This window comes from Athene noctua, chromosome 10 (assembly GCF_965140245.1).
Source record: "Athene noctua chromosome 10, bAthNoc1.hap1.1, whole genome shotgun sequence".
Taxonomy (NCBI): Eukaryota; Metazoa; Chordata; class Aves; order Strigiformes; family Strigidae; genus Athene; species Athene noctua.
In genome coordinates, this window is record NC_134046.1 from 11,537,937 (window position 1) to 11,561,386 (window position 23,450).

The 23,450-nt window shown below is 40.3% G+C and overlaps 1 protein-coding gene across 5 annotated transcripts in view; it reads left to right on the plus strand.

The window, feature by feature from the left end:
* LOC141964007 (contactin-4) overlaps positions 1–23,450 on the plus strand; it is a 340,757-nt gene that overhangs the window by 159,337 nt on the left and 157,970 nt on the right. For all 5 annotated transcript variants that reach the window (XM_074913777.1, XM_074913772.1, XM_074913774.1 and 2 more), the window contains one exon: positions 15,632–15,771. In XM_074913777.1, coding sequence (XP_074769878.1) covers positions 15,717–15,771 — 55 coding nt within the window. In that variant the 5' untranslated portion in view covers positions 15,632–15,716. The remainder of the gene's footprint in view (positions 1–15,631; positions 15,772–23,450) is intronic.

Consider the following 23,450-nt stretch of genomic DNA (forward strand, 5'->3'; position numbering starts at 1 on the left):
CAGACTGTGCATCTGCCTCATGTCCTTATTTCTGTGTGCCAGCAGTGTTGTCCTTGGAAGACTTTCCTCCCCAGGTCCTCTGGTAGCCTTCTGGAACACTCAGCCGTGGTGGGTGGCTTCCCCCATCCTGGTCACAGAGGGACTGCCCACCTTTGAGTCCTGCCAGGGGTCTGACACCAGGCTGCCAAGGACAGAGCTGAAGCCATGTGTTAGGACTGCTCTCCATCACGTGCTGGAAAAACAAGACAGATCCACATGCTGTTAAATAACCTGACTTCCTATCTTGCTTTTAGTCCTGGCTACATGATAATGGTGAAGGGTCTAGAGCACAAGTGTTAGGAGGAGCAGCTGAGAGAACTGGGGTTGTTCATCCTGGAGAAAAGGAGGCTGAGGGGAGACCTTATCACTTTCCACAACTACCTGAAAGGTGGTTGTAGCGAGGTGTGTATCTGTCTCCCAAGTAACAAGCGACAGGACAAGAAGAAACAGCCTCAAACTGTGCCAGGGGAGGTTTAAACTGGATATTAAAGGGTTGTCAAGCAGTGGTTGAGTCACCATCCCTGGAGGGATTTAAAAGACATGTAGATGTGGCACTTAGGGACACGGTTTAGTGGTGGACTTGGCAGTGTTGGGTTAATGGTTGGACTTGATGATCCCAAAGGTCTTTTCCAATCTAAATGATTCAGTGAGCTAGAAAAGGCTAAACAGGAAAAGCCTCAAACAGCAGCAGAGGCGTGGGGGATCTATCCTTCCTTTGCAGTGATTTAGGGAAATGACTAAGGTGACAATTTCTGCATGATCAGATTTGTAACTTCAAACCTATGAAGCTGCAGTGGATGATATTTTTACTCAGACATGTTTTTCATACCTTTCTCAGTCTTAATTTTCTAATTCCATCCTCTTTGTTTCCTGGTTTTGGACTCTTATTTTATTTTTAATTCAAGATGTTACAAATGTTTTTTAAAATAAGTTGTCCCAGAAAAGCCTAGAAATCACTAAGAAGTTTTGCCAAATAGTGAATGTATTAAATTTAAGTTGACAGCTTCATCTGTATAAAATGAAAAGTGAAAAATATTGACTGTGGCTGGAAATGAGTTGATACATAAAGATAAGATGCAGATGAAGGTTGAAAAGTTGACAATTAGCACTCTAGGAGATAATAAAATGGGGTTAAGCAGGGTTTAATAGCCAGTAAAAAGGAATGTTTTGACGCAGTATTAAGACACGTGATTTATATGTGATTGAATAGGTAGTTAGGCCTGTCTGCAAGCTGGCAAGAGTTGAACTCCTGCTACCTCTTTGGAGAACAGGCTGTACTGGTGTGAACTCATCCGGTTTCTTCATGCTGACTCTATCCATGCAAGGTGGGAGAAGAATCTGCTGTTCAGGAAAAGGCTTTAAAAAGGGAAGGGCTTTAAAATCTGTACCCTGAAGATGGCTTCAGTGTCAAGAGTATACCATGTCATGTCTATCAAGACCTCACCTCATGTCCCTCCCTGCTTCTTTCCTTTCCTCGCATGCCCTCCCCGTGTTGCAGTGCTCTCACCCTGGGTAATGCGCAGAGGAGCTTCAGGCAGCTCCTCCTGGACCACTGCTGTGACTTGGGAAGGGAAAGCAGGTTCCAAGAAGCAATGGGAGCATGCTCTGCTCCTTACAGCCACCTTCCCCAGGTCTTCCCCTTGCAGGAGTGTAGGGTATACAGAGCCCTAAGCTGGGGATAACAGGAACACACATTGCTGTTCACTCGTTTTGAAGCTGTTATACATAAATCGATGCTGCAGTCAAGTTTGCAAACCTTATTTCCTTTCATCTGTTTCCTGTGACAAGAAAACCAAGGGCTTAAATGTGATATCTCAATAAATCCTCATGCTACCATGCAGCCATTCCTGAAATGCCATGCGGCTCAGATCATTTGCCATAGTTATCCACCGTGGAGATGGCTCTTGTTTTGTCTAGCCATGGGGTTGCTTCCTCCGATAATTAATATTCCAGATTAAAAACAAAACTGTGTGCAGTGCCCCCTTCTTTTGCATGCCTCTGCCAGCTGCTCGGCACTTACCAGCTTGACAGCCTCTGGCGATGAGGGAGTACACAGCCAGTCTTATTTTATTTTTTCCTAGCAGGAGCTAATGCTTAGTGCAAGGATGTCTTTAAACAAATACACTACTTCTATGAAAAATGGCAGAGGCAGAAAAAGGCAGTAATATCGCATAATCTGCATAGTCAATATAGGCAAATGCAAGCGGGTTTTCAGCCCTCTAATAGGGTATCGTAAACATGCAGGGTTTTATGGCATTCAGCTGAAGAATAGCTCCCATAAATTACATGCAGTGCAATTTCTTTGTTTTCATTCTGAAGTTTATTTCCTTTTATGTTTAGTAATTAAATCACAGCAAAAGGATTGCGTTATGGAGTGTACCAAATAATAGCAGTGGTTACGTGGAGGTGTCACAGGAGTCGCTGTGTTTTGCTATGCACGCTGCGGGGTGTTTGTCTGCTAGCCATGCTCCACGTTGCCAAGACAGGTCACCTCGCCTGAAATACCCAGGAACTCCTGCCCTCCCCTTGTTTTGTAGAAGTCCCTTAGGATTCAGCCACAGTTTTAAAATCATCTGCTGCAGAGATTTATTGTCCTGGCAGGAGTTATCTCCAAGGAACTCCTAGGTGCAAAACCATGCCTGGCCGTGACTATTCCAGATCAGGGAGGCCCCAGCCCTCTGCCCTGCAGCCTGGGGCAGGGGGGCTCTTGGTGGCCATAACCTGTGGCCATGTCAGGCAGGCACCTGCCGCTGTGCCCATGGCACTTGTTTTCAGCTGCAGTTATCTGCAATTTTGAGAAGGTTTCAAAATCTCTAACAAAGTTCCTATGTACTAAAAGACCAATGTGTTTTCTGTTACAGCCTTTTTATTCCCTGAATTCCAACTCAGAATAACCCCAAAGGATATCATTGCCTGAACAGCAGCATTCATTTCTCTTTATACACCAAGCCTTAAACAGTTTGTGTCACCATCAAAGCTGCTAGCAAGTGGCAGTACGAACATGGCAAACAAATCCCTTCAGAGTTTGGTGGTCTTCCTTTGGCTGCTTGGCTGTTTGATTTTGGAGAATTTACTCTCCTTCTGAGATGGAAAGCTCTGTTTTCAGTGCAGTCCAGATGAAGATCTGAACCATTACAATCAACTGATTTTAAGGCTAAATTATCCTGTTCTGTATGTCCACAAGACTTCCATTTATCTGCTTCCCTTTTAATTTCCTTGGGGAGAGGATCTTTTTTTTTTTTTTTTTTTTTTTTTTATGAAACTAACACTTTTAGGTCTAAAAGCAGACTATTTGGTAGCCCTGTATCAACAACAAAGTTCTGACTCAGCTGTGTCTTTAGATTTGCAAAGGAGACAGTGACATCACTATTTCTGCAGTAAAAAAAATCCGAAAGGATGCACAACAGGCGTGCTGTGCCTTCACTTGATATCCCATGTGTGGTCCCGGCCTCACTGCTGGAAATAGTCCACTGATAGCGGGAGGAAAATCAGGTTGGAAGTCTGTAAATTTTTATATTTTGCTGTGTTGTCTCATTGCGTGGGTTCCTCAGTTTCACACAAACAGCTGAGCCATTTGGCTTCGCAACATAAGCTTAGCCACTGCCAATTCTGGACGTAAGTGTGGTGAGAAATGGAGCACCTAAACCAGGCTGCAGCCAGGAGAGCTGCTGAGCGCAGCTGAACCACAAGGCTGAAGGAAGGCAGGGCCCTGATGCTGCTGTTGAAGAAATAAAATGGGGTTTAATATTGTAAGTAGGCTGCCAGGCAATTTGGAGAAGTGACTGCGAAGGCACCCATGTTAAGGAGGCAATGGGGTCTGGGCTTTTCCTCTCAAGAAAACGGTTCACTGGGAAGACAACCTGCAGAGCAGGGAATGCTTTCTGACACCTCACATCAAACTTCTGTCAGGGCTTATTAGTAGTACAGAATTTAAACTGCCCCAAGATGGTTTTTGTCTCTTACTAATCAATTGGCAGCCGGAGGCAAGGGTAGAGCAGCCACACTGTGTTTTACATATGTGTACAGAAATTCACTGTAAATACAATGTAATTAACAGTGCTGCTAAGATGCACAGAATGTTTTTGGGTTAACGTAACACGGAGTTAAGATTTTCATGTTCCTCCTAATCAAGTTGAAATGTGGTGCAGAGTAACCCCAGCTTGAGCTTTGTACCTATGTGAGGCAGATTCAAGCTACAAGATACTGTGAGCTCGGCCATGCAGTGTTCTTACTTTGATGTAAAACATGCAAAGTGTATGTACATTTTTTTCTAAGCATGATTCTGGTCTTTCTCACCTTAAATTCTGCTAGAAGAAAAAAGCTTTGAGTGGCAAAAAATGCTCCCAGAGTTCTAGAATAACCAGCTATTCTCTGGACATTGTGCCCTCTGAGACCCAGGTCCAGAGGTTTAAGTTCATTATTTGATTCTACTTACTGCCAGCAATTAAAAAAATAAACAGAATTTGTATATGGTTGATTTGTACTGTATTGCTACTTGAATAAAATGATTACACAGATAATACTAAACATAGCTCTATACTAGACAGACACATTAAAAATGAATATATCTTATAAATTTTTTTTTTTAAAGAGTGAAAATGAGGTACATTTATGACAAAATCAGGTTATTGGATTTTTTAGAACTTTATGTAAGTTTTCCCAGCCTGAGGTTAAAATCTATTTTTAATATACAACAACAGGAGTAACAAGAAGCTGTGAGAAATGAGAAATTCTGCAATTAGTTTTTCATAGTTCAAGAACTGAGGGATTTTATTAAAAATTTGGTATCCCAGATGACTGATGGGTCACGGGTCTGGGCAGTGGGACTCAGCCACTTGCAGTTCTGGCACCCACCATGCATAGCTGATCATTTACATCAGCTTTGCTATTGTTTTGAATACTTGATATATAAGTTGTTTTGATTATTTGCATAAGTCTTCTGCAACATTGCTCTTTCCAGACTGTGTGAATCTTTCAGATTCAAACTGAATAAACATACCAAAGGGTTATCAGCCAGAAATAATAGTTCAGAAAATACTTTGCAGTGCCGCCTTGCAGTCCACTAAAATTCTTACAGGATATGATTACTGAAATATAGGTTTCACTTTTTAATAAATTCAGACACATTAAACTTTTAGTCATTATTTACTGAGCCCTTAGTTCAGACCATGTTAATTTTTTGAAAGATCCCCCAAGAGCTAAAATTCAGGCCCTGATATGCCAGCAAATACTGCGAAAGAAATCCACCCTCTTTACTTGTGCTTCCAGTTGCTGTAGAAAACCTTTTCTGGTCAGTAAGAAAAAAACATATATGGCTCACTGGATGCCACTAGTTTGAAAAATCAGTGAGGATTTTTTTTTTCCCTGAGAGGAGCAGAACTTCAGTGGCATCCCAGCAGAAATAAAAACCTAAGCACCTAACTTTGTGTTTGGAAAAGTCAGAGAGTGAAAGCAGTTCTCTTCAAACACTCAAATTCCAGACAACCTTTCCGAATAAACTTTAAAGGGAAAACAAAGCACTAATTTATCACGTAAAAGGGATATCAAAATGGTTGGTTTTTAGTTTTTGTATTTTTTCTTCCCTAGATGATTTTTGAAGGTAACAAAACATTTCTAAGTCCAAGCATCTCAATTACATGGGTTTGAAACCTTCTGCCGGTAATAGGTGATGAGGGAATTGTTGTTTTGATTGCCTGCATTCCCAGGAATATACTGAGTGCAAGACTGGCTTCTTACCCGTTTTTCAAAGTTAATAAACTTGCTTGTTGTTTTTGCTTTCTAAGTTCCATTTTACACTCTTAAGAAACATCCTATTGGTAGCACTGAAGGAAGACAGCATGCCAGGCAAAGTGCTCTTCATAACATGCATATGCGTCCAATTTGTTCCCTTGTGGAAATTCTGTGAAAAAAGCTCTCCTTTCATCTTTCAAATAAATAAAATGGATTATTTTGTAAGCTCCAGAAGTGAGAAGTAAAATGTAATTAAGATGCTGATTTTAGAGATCTCAAGGAAATATCTTTGATATTTTAACATCATTTTTTCTCTCCTGGACAAGATAATAATGTGTATTTGGGAATGGACCCATTCAAAAGTGAATGGTAACTTTGAATGTTATTTATCTATCTTTGTTCAGAGCCTGAAACTGTCTTGATTCATTACCTTGAAGCAGCGACCTGGGGATAAAAGGAACTTTATTGTCATACTGAGTCCCTTGAGCCTTGTTTCTTTGGTGTAACTTCTGTCAAACTAGACAGGAATAAATTAACCCTTAATTCTTTAGGAAATTTATGATCAAAAGTCAGATGGAGGTTAATACTCCACTTTGGCTGACAGCTTATTTTTTCATCCCAGAGCTTGCCAGCGCATATGTATTCTCTGGTGGAAAGAGGCTGCTTAGAGATCAGGATGGGCTGGGTTTGCTTCAGAGGTGGCTGCAGGGTCCTGCCTGGCAGCCAGGTTTAGTTGTGTGCTCTGCTTTGCATTCAGGTCTTTCACGGACAGTCTTTGCTATCAGAAAAAAAGGAAAAAAAATTAAAATTGAACATGTAATGGGCTTCATAGACCATTTCCATTGATGGTGGATCGGTGATACGGCTCAGAGAGAAGAGCTGGACCAACTGAATACCAACTCAAATATCTTTTGCTTTTCAAGTTAGTTTTGCTATCCCTAGGATGGTATTTTATGCAGAGTTTATAATTTATTGCTTGGATATATTGGATAGCTATTCATCTTAATCTTGCAAAATACTGCATTGAAAATTTTACTCTGCATGAAGTTGGGAATTGTTTTTAAATTGGTGAGTTTTAAGGTAAGTGTTCTAGACAATCTTCAGTAAAAGATTCTCTAAAAGAGAGTAAATTCTAATTTGTAGAAAATGCCAGACTATGAAGTTTCACTGTTTGCAGCTTTTTATTATCATAATGTTGTTCCTGGTTTGAGCAAATTGTCTCCCGAGTTTGTGGCGTGATGGGCTTGTTCTGTGTTGAGAAAAACTGGATTTTATATAATAGGTGCTGCCTTAGGTGAGTGTTTCTCAATATATTCCTTCCATGGAAAAGGTATAACAATACAGAGTGACCTCTAATTAATAGATTAGATTAATTTAGACTTGCCTTTAGTCACCCAGATCTCCTTACCTAGCGATGATTTATGCTTACAAATTATTCAGGTTTTACAGGGCAACGACAGTTTCCTGGGAGCAAGAGACAAAGAGTAAGGGTTGTAACAGGATGATGTGTGGTAGTTAGTGGCTAGTAATTAAAAGGCTTTAATTACTGTCATTTTTTCTTTGGTGGAAAATTGCACTCTGATTCACTGGTTCAGAAGGTGAAGGGACATGTTGCGCAGCTGGGAATATCCAGCGTTTGAGATGGATTGCTGCTTCTGTGAAGTTGTCTTTGCTAGTGATAAAGGTGTGCAGGGAATACTGCAACACAGTAAAATGTTAAAAGAGCGTGTGCCTGTTATTAGCTGAGTGTTTTCATATAATCCAGAGTCTCTAATTGCATTTTAAGGTGTGGTACTAGGTTCTGCATAAACTAGGGATGTGGCTTCTAGGAGTTTTTAATCTAAGAAGTCAGAAAGGGATGGTCAGTGATAGTTATTTATATACACCTCTTATTACATCAGAAAAGACACTCCCTGCCTGCACCACTACTAGCAGAGCTAACCTCACCAGCCAGTTTCATGGGGGTTATATAATATGAGCATAAGTGGGGTTGTAATTCACAACCGCGAGCGCTTATTTCTTCAGCAATCTTTGCTAATATTGTTAGAATTATATTTATTATCTCAATCTGATGGGTGCAATCCCTGCTTCCCGTGAGCGTGTGTACCCTGGCATCCTCCTCAGGCATGGACCGAGCGGTGGCAGGTGTGTGATGGCGAAGAGGCGGCGCAGCACAGCGCGCACCAAAGACCCAACAGCCTGACAAATATAAATGACTGGAGTGAGTTGGGAACTTGCATCTGTTGAGGTGCTGTAACTTTCTTGATATAGTGAAATGAAATCTCTATCTAGTGAATGTAAAGGAATGCCCAAAGGAGGAAACACAATGTAAAAACTGACATTGTTTTTCTTGGTCTTTTTTTTAAAAGATAATTAATTTTTGCAGCATTTCATTCCCATTTATCATAAGTACGTCTCAGAAACATGCTGCGTATGTGTCATTTGTTTTATCAGGCACAATATGCCCGTATATATTTCATAATGTGTGAATTGTGTATAAGTGCAACTCCAGAAGGGATAATTTCGGCAAAGAAGCTTGAGATAGATCAGGATCTGACAGATGTGCTGTGAGAACAAGGAGATCTCAGTGAGAAATGCCACCAGCACGCTCCCACTACCCTTCATCTCCCCGGGCCAACTTTTCAAATTCCTTTTTCTCTTCCTGTATGCAAAAGGAAAGGCTAGTATTTATTTTGGGACTCGTAACAACAGGTACCACAGTAGAAAAAACCCTGTCTTCAAGTGCTGAAAAAAAATCAGATATGTGTACATCAAAAAAGTATTAACTGTAAAGATTTGCACTGTCGGGGACACATCTTTTTGGGCACCTTCTATTTTTGGACGTTCAATTTTGCAGGTCACTGATTGCATCTGCTAAAGAGAGCCTGTGCCTCTCCCAACACACAGACCCAGATTCAGCAATTAAGAAGCTGGATTGGGGTTAGAAATCTGATGCTTCGCTGAATCTGGGCCACAGCCAGCATTCAGGAGCCAGTGCTGGCCAGAGACCGGAGCTGCCCATGCCCAGGATGCTTCTTGGAGGAGTGTATCACAGCAGTGCTCTCTAGCAGCATGGGCTACCAGCTATTTCTGAGAAACACACTCAAAAGCTGCCCATGATTTTATCATCTTGGACTCTTAACAGCCCTTCAGAATCATCTCTTCCAGGAGTGCTCCTTTCTCACTAGTTTACCCCAAGGAATGTGGTTGCTGCCCCTCACACTAACGATCACAAAGGTGTCCAACCTCCACATAACTTTTGAACACTGAATTGTCAGAAGGATATTCTTGCATCCTTATGGGCTGATGTATTGATGCAGTCTCACTGAATGAGGTATATTCTGGCTGCTTTCCCTGTCTGTATCTGCTTGTTATGAATTAGTTCCTCATGCTGCACTCCTGGAATAACATTGTTTAATCCCTTTCACAGGTAAAGCAATTTCCTTTAATTCAGGAAAAAAACCTTGTTTGTCTGTTACATGAAAAGAAACTGCATTGCTTTTGTCCTGTGACCCCCTACTAAAGCCAAACAGTTTCTTTAGCCTTCATTTATAGAAGATTGCTCTGTGCTACCATTCAGTGCATCAGTCTGAGTGACTTCCAATTATCAGAGGCTCAAGGTTATGCTTCTTCCAATTTCTGAATCAGATGGGGAACGACCTCACCTTGCAACCAGATTCCAGTGTTTGGAAATCTCTCCATCCCTTCCCAAATATTGGTGTTCCTGGAAGCAAAATACATACTGCCTTGTCTCTGTCCTCAGTATCTAGGTTGTTCTGGACTTATATTTTTCTTGCAAATTGCCAAGGAACATTAGCAATGGATATTCTGCAGCCTATTTAGACAGTCCATAGCTGTGCTTGAGCTGACCTTAACATTACAAGCAGTTTTTCCTAAAGTCTAAACCTTAATCTCTTTTGCATATTGATTCTTGTCACATCCATCTTGGACATGGGAACAAATTATTTCCTTCTATTTCAAACAGTCTTTTACATGTTTTAATACCATTAGCATCTTTCTTTTCATTATTCTTCAGACTAAGCAACTCCATTTGTTTTTTATTTATGGGACATTTATAGACCTCTAATACTTTGTGGTGTTTTGTGTTTGGGGCAAATCTTCCCTGACATGCAGCACCAACTCTTGAGTGTAGTACTGTATCTGAGGCTCCCCTGTGCTGGGGAGAGTGACAGGTTGCTTACCTAGCAGGAATTTTCAAATTAAAAGGACCTGCAAACCTGGCTTATACATCCCCGAAATTTTGCTGCTTGCACAGTCCCAGAGCATTGCTGACACGTTCAGCCACATGTGGATCCGCACAGAGCTCTCACCCAGCCGGTGGCTCCCCAGCATATGTTTGTGCTATTTAATGCAGCATCCTATTTACTGCAGTACACAGCACTTGTCTCTTACACAAATCCACCCTTCTGTTTCAATCTGGTTTTATGTCCAATTTGTCAAGGTGATTCTGAATTACATTCACATCGTCAGAGGTACCTGTAGCCTCTTAGTGTCACCAGCAGACTGAATAAGCACACCTTCTCTTCCCCCATTGCTATTAATAAAAGTACTGGAAAGCATGAGACCAAAACCAGACTCACTTTGGCAGTTAACTTTCAATAATTACTCTCCAACTATGGCTTTTCAGTCAGTTATATCCACCCTTCAGTAAAGTTATAGAACTGGCCTCAGGTGAAGTCTAAATTGAAAATTTCCAAAGTGATAAAATAGATAAAACACCTGTGCTGCAATGAGGTCTGCAAGGGTGAGATCAAATCAGCAATGGACTGCACACAGGCAGTTTGCATGTGTATCTGTTTTTAAAAATAAGCAGATAATTATGCCTGCCAGATAGAGAGAAGGAGAAATTTTGATGTGAAGTCCTTTCCCAAAGTTGCAGTTTTCATATTCCTCTCCCCTGGAAAGCATTTGAGGGAAGTGTGGCAGGTATACCCTAAAGAGGAAGAGATAAGCAGTGCTACTGGTAAATACTGGGTTTCATGAATGTTCTTTTCCAGGGAGGATGCTTTGTTCTATAGAGTATTTGGGGACTCTAACAAAACTGATGGCCAGTCCATTTCATTGTGGTTATTTTGACAAAAATGGCTGTATTGTCCATTGAATCTGGTATGGAGGAGTCAAAAATCAGGAGTTCAAGTAAAGTGTTTAAAATCTTCTAAGTTAAATCATTTTACTTGGAACTAACCATTTCCTTTTCAATATTTCTCTGTTAACACTGCTTCTTAAGTGTTAAAACCGTAAATGAACATGTGTCAACAGTGTCTTCCAAAAAATGGGACTTGGTCCTGCACTGCTGGCTCTGTGAAAACTATATACATTTGGAAAGTGTTAGTGTGTTTGGAGAGATGGAAATGGATAATGGAGTTTTGTTATAGCTTTGCATGCTTCTTTTTAGTTATGCTCCTAAGACTTGAGAAACACCTAGCAACCCTTTGATGGATATGCTAAAACTTCATGTTTAGGTTTTGCTGGGACTAGTCTTTCTAGACTTGGCCTGCAACATGCACCCAAATGCAGACATTTGCCATATCCATTTTACTTAGACACACAAACATTTTGTGCTCTCAGCAGCTGTAAGGTCCCAAGTTGTGTGTAACCAGACAGCTGTTGGGTAACCCATATCGCAGTTCTCTCTTCTGCATCCAAGCCTGACTATTATTTTTATGATACTATACTTGTTTTTAAAAAGCTTGGTAATTCTTTGGAGATTTTGGCCCCATGAATTAATGTTGCTGTTCAGGACAGTAGTGAATTCACGTGAGACACTTGCTCTTGTCCTCAGGTCAGATCTGTGACAGTCAGAGGGTAGGCACCACCTTTAATCTAACAACTCACATGTTAGTGCTTGGAGTGTTTTGTGCTTACCCTTAGCTCTTCCTTTGTTGAGGTGATTAAAAGATGCCTGTTGCTGTCTGTATGTGCAGCATGCTTCATTAACAGTGATTTATTTTGGAGTTTAGCAGAACTGGCACTGTGTAGCACACCGATGTGCAGTAGTAAAACGTGAGATGATTGCTAAGGCTTCTTGCTGCTGCTGCTACTGCTGCAATACTTAGGGGTCTAAGGCATGTTTTGCAAATTTTCCTTCAGAATACTCACAAACTTGGGAGTTCGTATAGTGCAAATTATAGCTACAAAAGTATTTTTTTGCGTTCTGAATGCATCCATACACCTTAGCCTTAGGTTTTTCATTTCTATTTTGTTTTTTCAGAATTACTAATCGTTAAACATCTAAATGGAATTACTGACAGAGACATGTCTACTAACTCAGAAAAATTCACCAAAAATATTTCTACTGCATGCGTCTTTTTTTTTTTTTTCATACCCAATTACAGTCAGAACTCTTAGAGTCAACTTTCTTCATCAGAATCCTATTACAAAGGTGCCTTTCAAAAGAATTTGCAATGGATGCATCACCAAAAGTGAAGTTAAAAACATCTGCACATGTGTGTTGGCACTAGGTTTTTTAATGGGATGCACTTCCAAACTGAAGCACAGCTATCTCATTTTCATCTTGAAAAAATAACTTGTATAGTGCTGAAACTACACATGCTTCCTTCTAGATATAAAATATTAAACTTTGCAAGTTTTCAGGCCTCTTATATTCTCCTTCAGAGGCAGTGCAAACTCCCATGGGATTTTATAGTCAGAAAACATTTAGAAATGGGAAGGATCTTTTCAATTATCTATCTTTTGCACAATGTTGCTTTTCCTAAAGTTGTTGCCATAAAAAGTCAACGTGTTTCAACAGTTTTTACACAGCTCTGAACAATGGGCCTGCTGATATGAATAGCAGAAATGTTTACGGGAAAACATTTTGAAGATTGGACTCATTCACATGTGAAATAGGGAACTATCATGAGAAGTGAAAATGCAGCTGTATCTTGAATGCTACCATTTTTTAACCTTAGGAAAATATTTTTAACGGTAATCATCTAATTTACTTTTCACTACTTTTTATGTTAAGACAGGCATCATTTCTCTTTGGGAAACTTTCTGTTACACACTAGCCTGTGTTAGATGTATCAGAAAAAGCCAGGGTGTGCATTGGTTGTGGTTACGCAGGGCCAGGGCTCAGCTGGCAGCCGTGTCTCCAGGTACCTATTTTCAGTGCTGCTCCTGAGGGGACAGTTACAGAGCACCAGGAAGATGGTGCTTCTAAGGCTTTAGTATTAATCCAGTGATAGCAATTCTGGGCATGGTGACAGAATGTGGTACTATTCCATGTATTTAGAAAATATATGTTAGAGCCTCTTCTAGGAATACGTTGTAAGGTAATTATTACAGGGTATATACTTTGGATATATAAGCACATGGAGTCACCATTAACACTGATGGAAATGCCAGCAGGAACCTCAGTGCCACATATACACCGTTTGTTAATACCAGAAGTGTCTGTTGCCATTCAGATATCTGAAAATTTTTCTTTGAAGTACATGGATGATCCTCTGATGTCTGCTGATTCTCTGGAATGAGTTTAGAATAACTAAATAACAGGGAAGACTTTCAGCATTTTCACTGGGCTTAATAATCAAATGTGCTGAGCACAAAAAAAATGTATATTTTTAGCATAGCTTTTATTTTGGGCTGAAAGTAAGACCCAGTGATTGTGTCAAAACATCTTGAGGAGGAAAGAAAAAACCTGCTATTTTTAATGCCCATATAAGCTAAAAACTAATTTACATCAGTAATTTTGTATTGGTGTTTAAAATGCTTAGAGAAGCATGATTTCCTAAGTAGAAAAAAAAAAGAAAAAAATCAGTTTGCAAAAACCACAAAGTAGCCAGAATTTTTCCCAGAGGGGTGGTGAGTCAGGAGAAGAGGAGAAGTTGCAGTGGAGAGGAGTAATAAATTGAAGACTATCCAAGAATTTTCTTGCACATATAGAAAACTAGGGAATAAAATACCAAAACAACAATCTCCATTCAAAGAGAGTATCAGGGTTGTGATGCAAACAGGACAGCCATCTTCATCGACGTCTGTGAAGAGCTGTCCCGCATCTCCATCAAGTCTCCAGAAGCCCCATCCTCAAAGCCCGTGGAATAAATACAGACATGTTGCTTGACTTTGGTCACATCTGGGGTTTTATATTCCTATTTTTTTTAAGCAAAAGGCAGATATAATACTTTCTTGCCAGTGGCACTGCTTACAGAGGGCTTAGAAGCGGAGTGCTGTTATTATTCCACATAGCAGGAGGGGTTTTGGTCCGCTCTTCCATGCGTTGGCAGCTTGTGGAAGGTTCTGCGGGTGCTTTTGACGGGTTGCTGGCAGTAGGTTAAGTTGGTAAGTGCTATACCTCTTGTGTTTTTAATTAGGTACCAAAGGCTGTAAGTGATTGTTCTGTTTCAGTCCCACATAGCTTATTGCAGAGGGTGAGGAGAATAATTGTAAAGTGTTGCATTGTGTGTAATGGAGAGGAGCCTTATAAGTGACATGATGGGCTTATTGATGGGAGTAATACATGGGAAAATGAGAACACAAAAGAATTCCAGCAGCTGCTGGTGAATACAAGGTTTATCTCAAATCTCACTTAAACTAGCGTAAAACCAAGAGCGACTTGCCTTTGTTAGAGATCTCCTGATAGGTGCAGTTATGACCAACAGAATTTGGTACTAGAGGGAAAATGGTACTTCTCTATGTATCAGGACTATATAGAGTAAAAAGATACGTTTCTTGAGTTCACTATAAACACAGAAAATAACTGTTCAACTATGTCAATCAATATAAAGGTCCATGATGACATTTTCCTTCAAAAATTAATAATTAATACTCTAATAATTCACTTGGGTTGTTACTAGTTTTTATTGATTATTCCTCCCTGCTAACCCCCAGCTAGCCTAATCAGCCTGTGTGAGAATAGATGAGTATATTCCATTAATCTCTACCCCCTTCAGAGTTGCATCGTCAGATCAGAGGATGAAGATTCTTAGTCTTCTCAGTGCATTGAACCTGACTTTATTAGAAGAATCTTATCAATTTTAACGCACAAAAGCAAGCAGAGACCTCTCATGATACCTCTTCACATGCTATTAGTCATGCAGTTTGTCTTGTAAGCATGAAGGTCCCTTAACTTCCAGCCTTCAGTGATATGAATAAATTATGTGTCTCTGACTTGATTTATTTATTTTTAATATTTAAATGCCCGCTCTTGAAAATGTTCCTTTCATAAAAGGAGGCACTTTTTTCCCCCTTGGGTTGCACTGGGGGGAGTTACTTTGCAGTAATAAGCTGGGAAAGTCTTTGAGTTGCCGGCTTACAAATTTTAACTATTTACAAATTGTAATAGAGTGTGAGGAAAATACCAGGTTTTACTTGGAGATGCTTTAAGGTGGGGTTTTTTTTTAAAGAATTTTAGAGCAATGAGAATGGGTGTAAAAATGGGAAAAGCATCCCCTTTCCTGAGCAAAGTGGGAACATTTCCTAGAAAGTGTTGCCTTGCAGGGATGGTGTTCTTCAACTCAAGATGATGGTTATAGAGAAAAGTGAGGGTAGTTGTTCTCATAACTTTTCTCTTAACTGTGATTCACAAAATTCACTAATTCCTCAGATTACCCCAGAGAGGCAGTGAGTGAAACTGCTGACGACAAAATGGGGAGACCAGAAATCTCACAACAGCCGAATGGAAGATGCAAATGCAGGGTTACAGTACGTAATCCTCATCTGGTACCCAGTGTATTTAGTCACAAATCACTCCTCAGAATTATTTTAAATGAAATGCTTAAAAAAGTTTCTTTGTTGGTGTTTAGATGCAACTGTCCTGTAAAGAAAAAACAAACTGTCAACAAATAAAAAGAGTAGCAATCCTAAATCTCCTTGTAATCTGTCTTTTTTTCTTTTACAGATTAAAGGTTGCCTAAAATTTCCAGGGAGCCCCCTTCTCTTCTGTAGTTAACTGGACTCGTCTCCTCTGACCTGGGAAGCTGAAGATGAGGTTGCTATGGGAACTGCTCGTGCTGCAATCATTCATGGTGTGCCTTGCAGGTAAAGTGTCATTTTAAAACTTTTGATTTAAGAATGCCACTGTATTTCACACTAACACAAAAGTGCACCGCATTTTTATATGCCAGTGATAAAATGGCAAAACAAGTCCCTGCTTCATGACCGGCGTTATGAAAGGTTGCTGAACAGACCAAGCTGATGTTCTTAACAAGCTCCTTTCACTGTGAATCAGGATCTCCACAGCGAAAGTGTGGTGTTTCAAAGCTCTGCTCTACCCAGTTCAAAGTTGCTGTTGATGAAAGTTGTTTTCCCATGTTCTGTGTTAAGCGTTTCAATGCTCAATTAAACCTATGTGGAGTACAGCTTTAAATCCCATTAAAACAGTGTTATGTTACAGCTAAGACCTCGCTCCATTTAACAAATAATTAGAATAACATATTTCAGCGATATAACCGTCTTCTGCAGCTGCCCTTGTGTAACTTTTTCTTCCCTGAGACCTGCAATGTTTTGAGCATTCCCGACAAAATGAAACTTCTGAGGAATGTTTTTCCTCTCCTCTTTTCTGGAGCTGAAACAGTTCTTGAAGATCGGCAAACTTGCACCAAAGCCTTGCTGATCTTCTCATGTGCAAGGAGTTGCTTGTAGGCTGCTGCTGGGTGAGCTGGGGGGACCAGGCCTCTGCGGCGGGTGCTGTGATCACACCGGGGCTGTCAAAGCCTGTTTTGAGTCTCTCGCTCTTTGTCGTTCAGCTGTCGTTGATTATTTCCTCCTTGAATTGTCATTATTATTCTTTAACATGTATTTTGTTCTGAGCAGGAGCAGAGGATGTTACGTTTAAATAATATTTATGTCACTTTGGTTTCATCTGGATTGCTCTAATTTATCTGCTCTTTGGCGCTCAGAATGTTTTACTGCTTTGTTTAGTAACTTGTGCTATCTTCCCTTTTGTATGTGCACGTTGTCAGGGTACTTTTTCAGCATTTTAGGTAATAGCAAACTACTTATAATACTGTTTACTTTCTTCTGCTTAGCTCTACTGAACACAAAGCCACTTTTATTCCGGTACTTATAGGTACCTATTTTTGAAATTTGGTTCCAAGTCATTCTAAATGCGCTATGACAGTTTCTGAGCTGGCAGAAAATTGGATGCAGAGAGATTCTGCAATGCAGTGCCACACATGTTTCAGAAATTGCAACCCTAGAGAAGTTAGGCTGAGGGAATACATAAAGTATGATTCTTTATTTTAAGCAAATAAAATAGTGGAAAAACAAAAGCGTACAAAATGTTTTTTACTGTAATTTCTATACTTAAAATATCTGTTGCGAAATGTCTAAGGTCAGCAAAATAAAGTTTCGGAAGAATATGTTTGGGGGAGTGACTTTATCTTTTACTTCTGTTTTTTAGAAAACTGCATCTCATAACTTTCCCCACACTATTCTGCAACAATGTTTTTTCTCGTGTTTGCAGTGCTCTGAATATCTTGAAGGCACAGCATCAGTTTCTCTGTTCTGATGAGGGAGATTTAACAGAGTTATGGCAAGAGGAGTGACAAAAGTTTTGTGCAGGTTTTATATGATGAGTGAGGAAATTGTTTCATTTCGTTGAAAGACATGGGCTGACTTCTTTCAACAAGATTTAAATGTGGAAGTTTTTGTGTCTGCCTGCAGTGTTGTACAACCTGGCTGTAGGCATGGAAGGGATTTTGCTGCACGAGCTGTGGTGTTACCATGAAGCAGGGCCAGTGTTTTGCATAGTGCTGTGGTGTTATGGACTATGTGAAGACGTTCAGATCTGGCTGTTAAATATTCCAAAGTTAAGGAGGAAACTGTACTGGACACCTTGCATTGTCTTGTTCTGCATCGATGCACTCTGCAAGGCAGGAGGAGATGACCATAAAGTAATTAATCTTAGTAGTTGATATTTAGCAGCTCCATGCAAAAAGCACAAAGCTTTTTTGTACGAAACAAAAGTTCGTAGATAAACCTTCTTAATTCTTGTTTGCCCCTGCTGGTAATTATGCTGCTCTTGGAGAAACTCGGGTGTTGATTCCAGGGGAAAAAACTCAACTTCCACTGCTAACTTCCCAAGCCATGTCCTGCCTGGTGCATCTTCCAGCTGCTCCTGCTGCCCTGCATGGTCGCTCAGCTTCAGGACTACCGAGGCAGGATGGAAACTTTCCTTCTCTCTGAAACAGACAGTCATTGCTCTTCTCTGAAATTTTTGTCAAAATCTAAGTAGAAAACCAAATTAGGAAGTTAATATTGTATTTTTATGTTGATCAAGGCATTTGACTCATCCTTGAGAAAAAAGATTAATAATTGAATTATACCAAGAAAAAAGAACAGGTGAAAATAAGATGCAGAAAAGTTACCTAACAACCCTCCATAGTACATTGTGGACCCTCAGATACTGAGAAACTGTATTAACTATTGAGTTATTTGTAAAAATAAGCTTAAATCTGAAAATTGAATACTTGTATTTAGTTTTTCTAATGAGTGTCAGACACACAGTCCAGGTATCACCCAGGTATCACTCTCATCTTTGTCTCTGCTGGAGAGCAGCACAACTGGTGGAGGATGAGTTTTTTGTGTGTTGCTCTGTCAAACCCCCCATGGAGGCAAGTGGCCCAACCATTCCCTGCGGCAATGGCCCTGGTGCCCCTCCATGGATAGTCGGTGGGCTCCAGCTACTGCCAGTTCCAGCAGCTACTTGGGCTTTTTTTTTTTTTTTGTATTTGCTTCCTAAATGAACATCTGTTCACTAGAAATTGCATGAAAACTTCCAAACTTGTATCATTCAAGCTATTAAACAGCTGTCAAGCCCAAAGCACTTAGAATATCCAAACGTGTCATTAAGGGTACTAGTTATCCACTGCTGCCAACGTGCCAGGAGAAGAAAGACATGCCAGAGCTGTTCACAGTCTGCATGGGATATTGCTATTGATTTTACATACTGGGTGTTCAGATATCACAGTTCTTCACAGCAGGATAAAACACTCAGCTAGAAAGCTTGATCAATTCTGGGATGTACTTAAACCAGCTACCTAGATGTGCAAATCTACTAATAATTTTGGGAGCTATCCAGCCTCCCTCAAAAAGGCAGCAGCTCTGCTAAAGATCTTTCTGAGCTTACCTTTCAATCCATCACCCAACCTGGGACCATGTTTTTCAGACTACTTTTCTCATTGGTTGTTCTCAGGTCATACTGATAAAAACTAACGATGCTTTCTTTGGACTCGATAGTTGATGTATACCACTTCAGGGTTTTTGATTATATTTTCAAGAGTCTTTTCTTCGGGTGTCAGCTCTGGGAAGCAGTAACTGCAAATTATTTCTTTGGTGGCAAATAACTCTCATTTGTTAGGGCTGTCAGATTCCTTAAATAGCAGTTGTGGTGGTGATAATTTTATGTTTTGGGGAGTAAGATGAGAGGCAGAATAGGCTGTGAAAAATAACACACAGCTCTGCAAGTCATGACTTTGTTAACAATTGCTCTCCCTTGGGTAGCCCCATGTAGCTATCGTATACCCTGAAATGCATTTGTGTACTGCCTGGAAACAGTGGTGGGAAACAAAAGGCATCACACAGGATAAGCCAAACCAACTTGTGTTAATGAAGATGGGACATGGTCCGTATGCCTGTAATGTGCTGGACAAGTACGAAAAGAAATTTTCTGTATTTTTGTGACTCTTATGCAATTCTTTGCCTCATTAGCTTCCTGTAGCAGTGAGTTTCATTGTTGAAGTCATATTTGCATGTTAATGAGCTGCAGTTGCATAAATGTGTTAGCTGTCTGGGAGTGCGTATGCATATTTTATAACATAATTTAACCCATGAAGATCCACTCGCATTTTGACAGAAACCGAAAAAGGAACCCAGTAGCTTTTGTGAAGTGTTTATGCTTTGCTGTGTCGTGCATGTGATTGTAGTCTCAGCTTTTTCTCAGAGGCCTTGTTCTTGCCATTTAAAAAGAAAGATCTGTGCTCGCAACAAACACACCAGCCAGCAAAGACTGGCTCTCCTTTTTTCTTAGCAAGCACCACATAAACACAATAGCTTCAATAACAAATTCATCTTGCAGTTCTGTAATAATGCTTCTGTTTCAACAAGTTTGTTTTGTCAAAGGGAAAGTACTATTGCAGCTGTATCTGTTCAGTGCTCCTGGAGGGGTGACTGAAGTAGGTCAAGAAAGCATAAGCCAAAATACCAAATCTACTATTTGTTTTACACTGATTTGATCGAATAAGGAAGCACTGTTCTTGCTCTCTGATAACTTGGCTTCTTCATGAAGCCTCCCAGCTGTGTAAGCCTTTGTTTTGCAACAGATTAAATGGGCTGCACAGAGATTGCTGACAATTTTTAGTGGAACATGGAAGGTGATCCTTAAAGTTAGAAATACCTGTGTTGCTCCCCCAGAGTCATATAGGTCACTTTGCAATTTCTGTACATGTTTACAGGCTGTTACATGAAAAGCTAGAGTTTCATAGTTGTCCAGGTATCCAGAATTAGATATTAGCCTATTACCTCTCATATCTGAAAAGGAAAGTTGAATTAATATGGAGAAGACCACATGTACAAAGTTTATACACTGTTTCTGCCATCAGAACAGAAGTTGGAGTGGTATTTATTAATGGGCTTTTTGCTGACTGTCAGTACAAGGAAGCCTGTTACTGGTGTCATGATATCCCAGCAACACCTGCGCTTAATTCTTCAAATCCAGGGACAGCATCATATTTTTCAATATCAAATTCTATCATATTTTTGATTAAGGTGGAACAAAAGCATTGTTTCACCCTTTATCTGCTGAAAAATGCCATTTTCTAATCTAGAAAGATGCACACGATAGCAGAAGTAAAAAAAAAAAAAAGAGAAGTATTTCTGTAGAGCTTATTTTCAATGTGGTGGTGTTTTGTTTTGTTTTTCAAAATGGCTTTTTTACAGGGAAAAATTATTATAAATGCCTGTCCAGGCATTCTTTCTCCTTTTGTCACGTGTTAATACAGCATAACCAAACCTCAGTAGTGGTTCAAACCAGAATATTTAGAGCTATGTAATTTGTGGGGAAAAAAACCAATATATAGTTAAATGTTCTCCATGGTTAGACAGAAATGACCATCATTTATATCAATACCTTCCAATGAAATCAGGCATCCAGCTCTGTTAAAAATTAAACCTCAAAATTAATACAAAGATGAATATTCACAGACATATTTGAATTCACATTTCTATCCAAGTAGATGTAGGTTACATACAAAAGAAATTCTGCTAATTTCGTGTCTGAATATAAATAATTAAACTAAGAAGTACTGTTGTACATATTAAATGATGGTCTTCTATAAACGATGAAGCAATTCAATTTGTTCAGCTTTTTTTCTGGTGCTGTGTAGTTCCCACGACTGGTGCTTTGATGTTAGTGGGTAGCTGGAAAATGATTAATCTGTTGCAGTTCCATAATTAATTAATTTATATTTTGGTCAGTTCTGCAGCACTTCGCATTTTTGTATCCAACTGCCTAATTAATGTTTGCATAGCACTTGGAACAGATAGAGCACCGAATGACTCCTATTAATATAATCACTTCTCAAACACAACCCAGCCCTTGGCTTTGTGGTGTTTGGTGAGCTGTCACTGCAGCTCGCTGGAGAAGGCTTTGCAGCTGAGATCTGGCTTGCCCTTAATACTTTGGGTTTTTTTCTGAGTTAATTGAGGGGTTTTTTTGTTCACCTTAAACTCCTGTATTTTCCAAAGCTTTAGAAAGAGCTGTGACCGAGGCCTCCTGCCCCTCACTGCGGCTGTGCCATCTTGTGAGCAGGTGGCCATTAGCCATGGGCACGCTGGTCATGGGCCAATCAGGGCGACGGGCAGACAGGCCGAAGTGGCCATGGCATTGGGGCCATGGGCCCCAGGATGAGGGAAACCTCGGCCATCAGTTCCTCCACCGAGGACTGAGTGGGTTTTGGACATGTCCTTTGAGCTTGAGTGATGTTTAATGTGTTAAAACAGCCTGGTCTGCAGAAGGCCTCGAGGTCAAGTTGTGTGAAAAGACCCACTCTGCACAGGGTTCAGGTTAAAATTAAGTTTTGATTGTAACAACAATTTCATCGCGTCAGGGTTCTACTGAGGATCCCTAAAGAATCTGACCATGGCCATAGCCGTGGGTGATGGGGTCACAGGAGAGTGGCGATGTGACACCACGACATGGTGTGCTAGCTGGCAGTATAGGTTTTCCAGTATGGAACATTTTATAACCTTACCGTCTGAGCAAATAGCATGCTGGAGATCATTGCCATGAGTGCTCTGGTCTTCCCTTAGAAAAGTTTTTCAAAGCTGCCTAAAAGTCAGCTTTAAATTGTCAATAAAGGGTGGTACTGAATAATTACTCTGGCAGAGGGCTTTGGACAGACACGTTCTGGAATAAGTCTGTGCTTGGTGGCAGCTGGGGTAAGCTGCTGCCAGCAGAAGGGGTCAGTGAATGGTGGGTGGAGACGGGTCACATGGACGAAGGTACAGGTCACTTCTGCAAGGGGACAACACTTGCTGTGACAAATTCTTTTAATTTTTTTAAGTTATGGAATTAGATTTTATCCATTTCCTGGCAGTGTCTGGACTCCTGAAGACTGTTAACCATTGGTTTGACTCTAGTGTCAACTCCACCTGTGTCCCAAGCAACACTACCGCCTGTCAAAAACTGATCTGTGTTAAATGTGCTTTCACCATGTCAAGGGACAATTTGGCTGTAGCTGATAGTTGTGTTGTTAATGGGACATGCTGCTGTAAAAATAAAGGCTTTTGAGGTAAAAGCAGCTGTAAGTGGTGAATCGAAGATGGTGAGCGATACAGTTTGCTGTGGATGATGTTTGGCAGTGTGGGATCCTGAGTCATGCTGTGGAAACAATGCAGGATCTGGCAGAGGTCTATTAACTTCCTCAGCACTGGAGTCCTCCCAGAGAAGGTCATTTACTTGTACTTTTTGTTGCTGATTAGTGCTCAAGTGTCTTGAAATCTTGCCAGATAGCATTCCTCTGATGTCAGGGAAAAGTTCTACAGACTTCATACTATTAAAATTCTCATTTCAATTTGGGACAAAAAGTCAAAGAAGTGGGGTCACCACCACCACCAAGGGCATGTGCCCTTGTCTTCTCCTCCAAGCCTGTCAAAGTTTGCTGCTGCAATGGAAACCCTGCTAGAAACTTCATTTGGCTATTTCTTCTCTTGTAATGCCAGTACGCTGCATTTCTTGGGCAAGCCTAGACTGTCTCTAAGGGTGGACAGGAGCTTCCTTAATATATGTAAATGTTTAAACAGAATTACAGGTTCTGTTGAGGTGGTAGCAATGATGGGTGATAATAATAATAGAACTAATTTTACTATGGTGCTATGTATTATAGTACAGAGATTTGAAGCCAGAGGATATGTAATACTAGTGTGAAACAACTGAAGCTAGAAGTGAAAAGAGAATGGTTCAAATGGGAAGTGAAGAGTGAGAGGGGAGGAAACTTCAGAGGGAGGGCACTGGGATAAGAACAATTAAATCTGAAGCGGGAAACGGTTCATTTAAACTGAAACCAGAAGACTTCATCTACCAAAGTGGGATTCTACAGGATCACTCAGCTGTACATAGCTGTAGAGGGGAGCTAAGAAAATGTATGTGATTATGTATAATTTATGTTTATTTAGGGATTATATGGCAAATTTTTCTGTGATTGCAGAGAATTTGACTG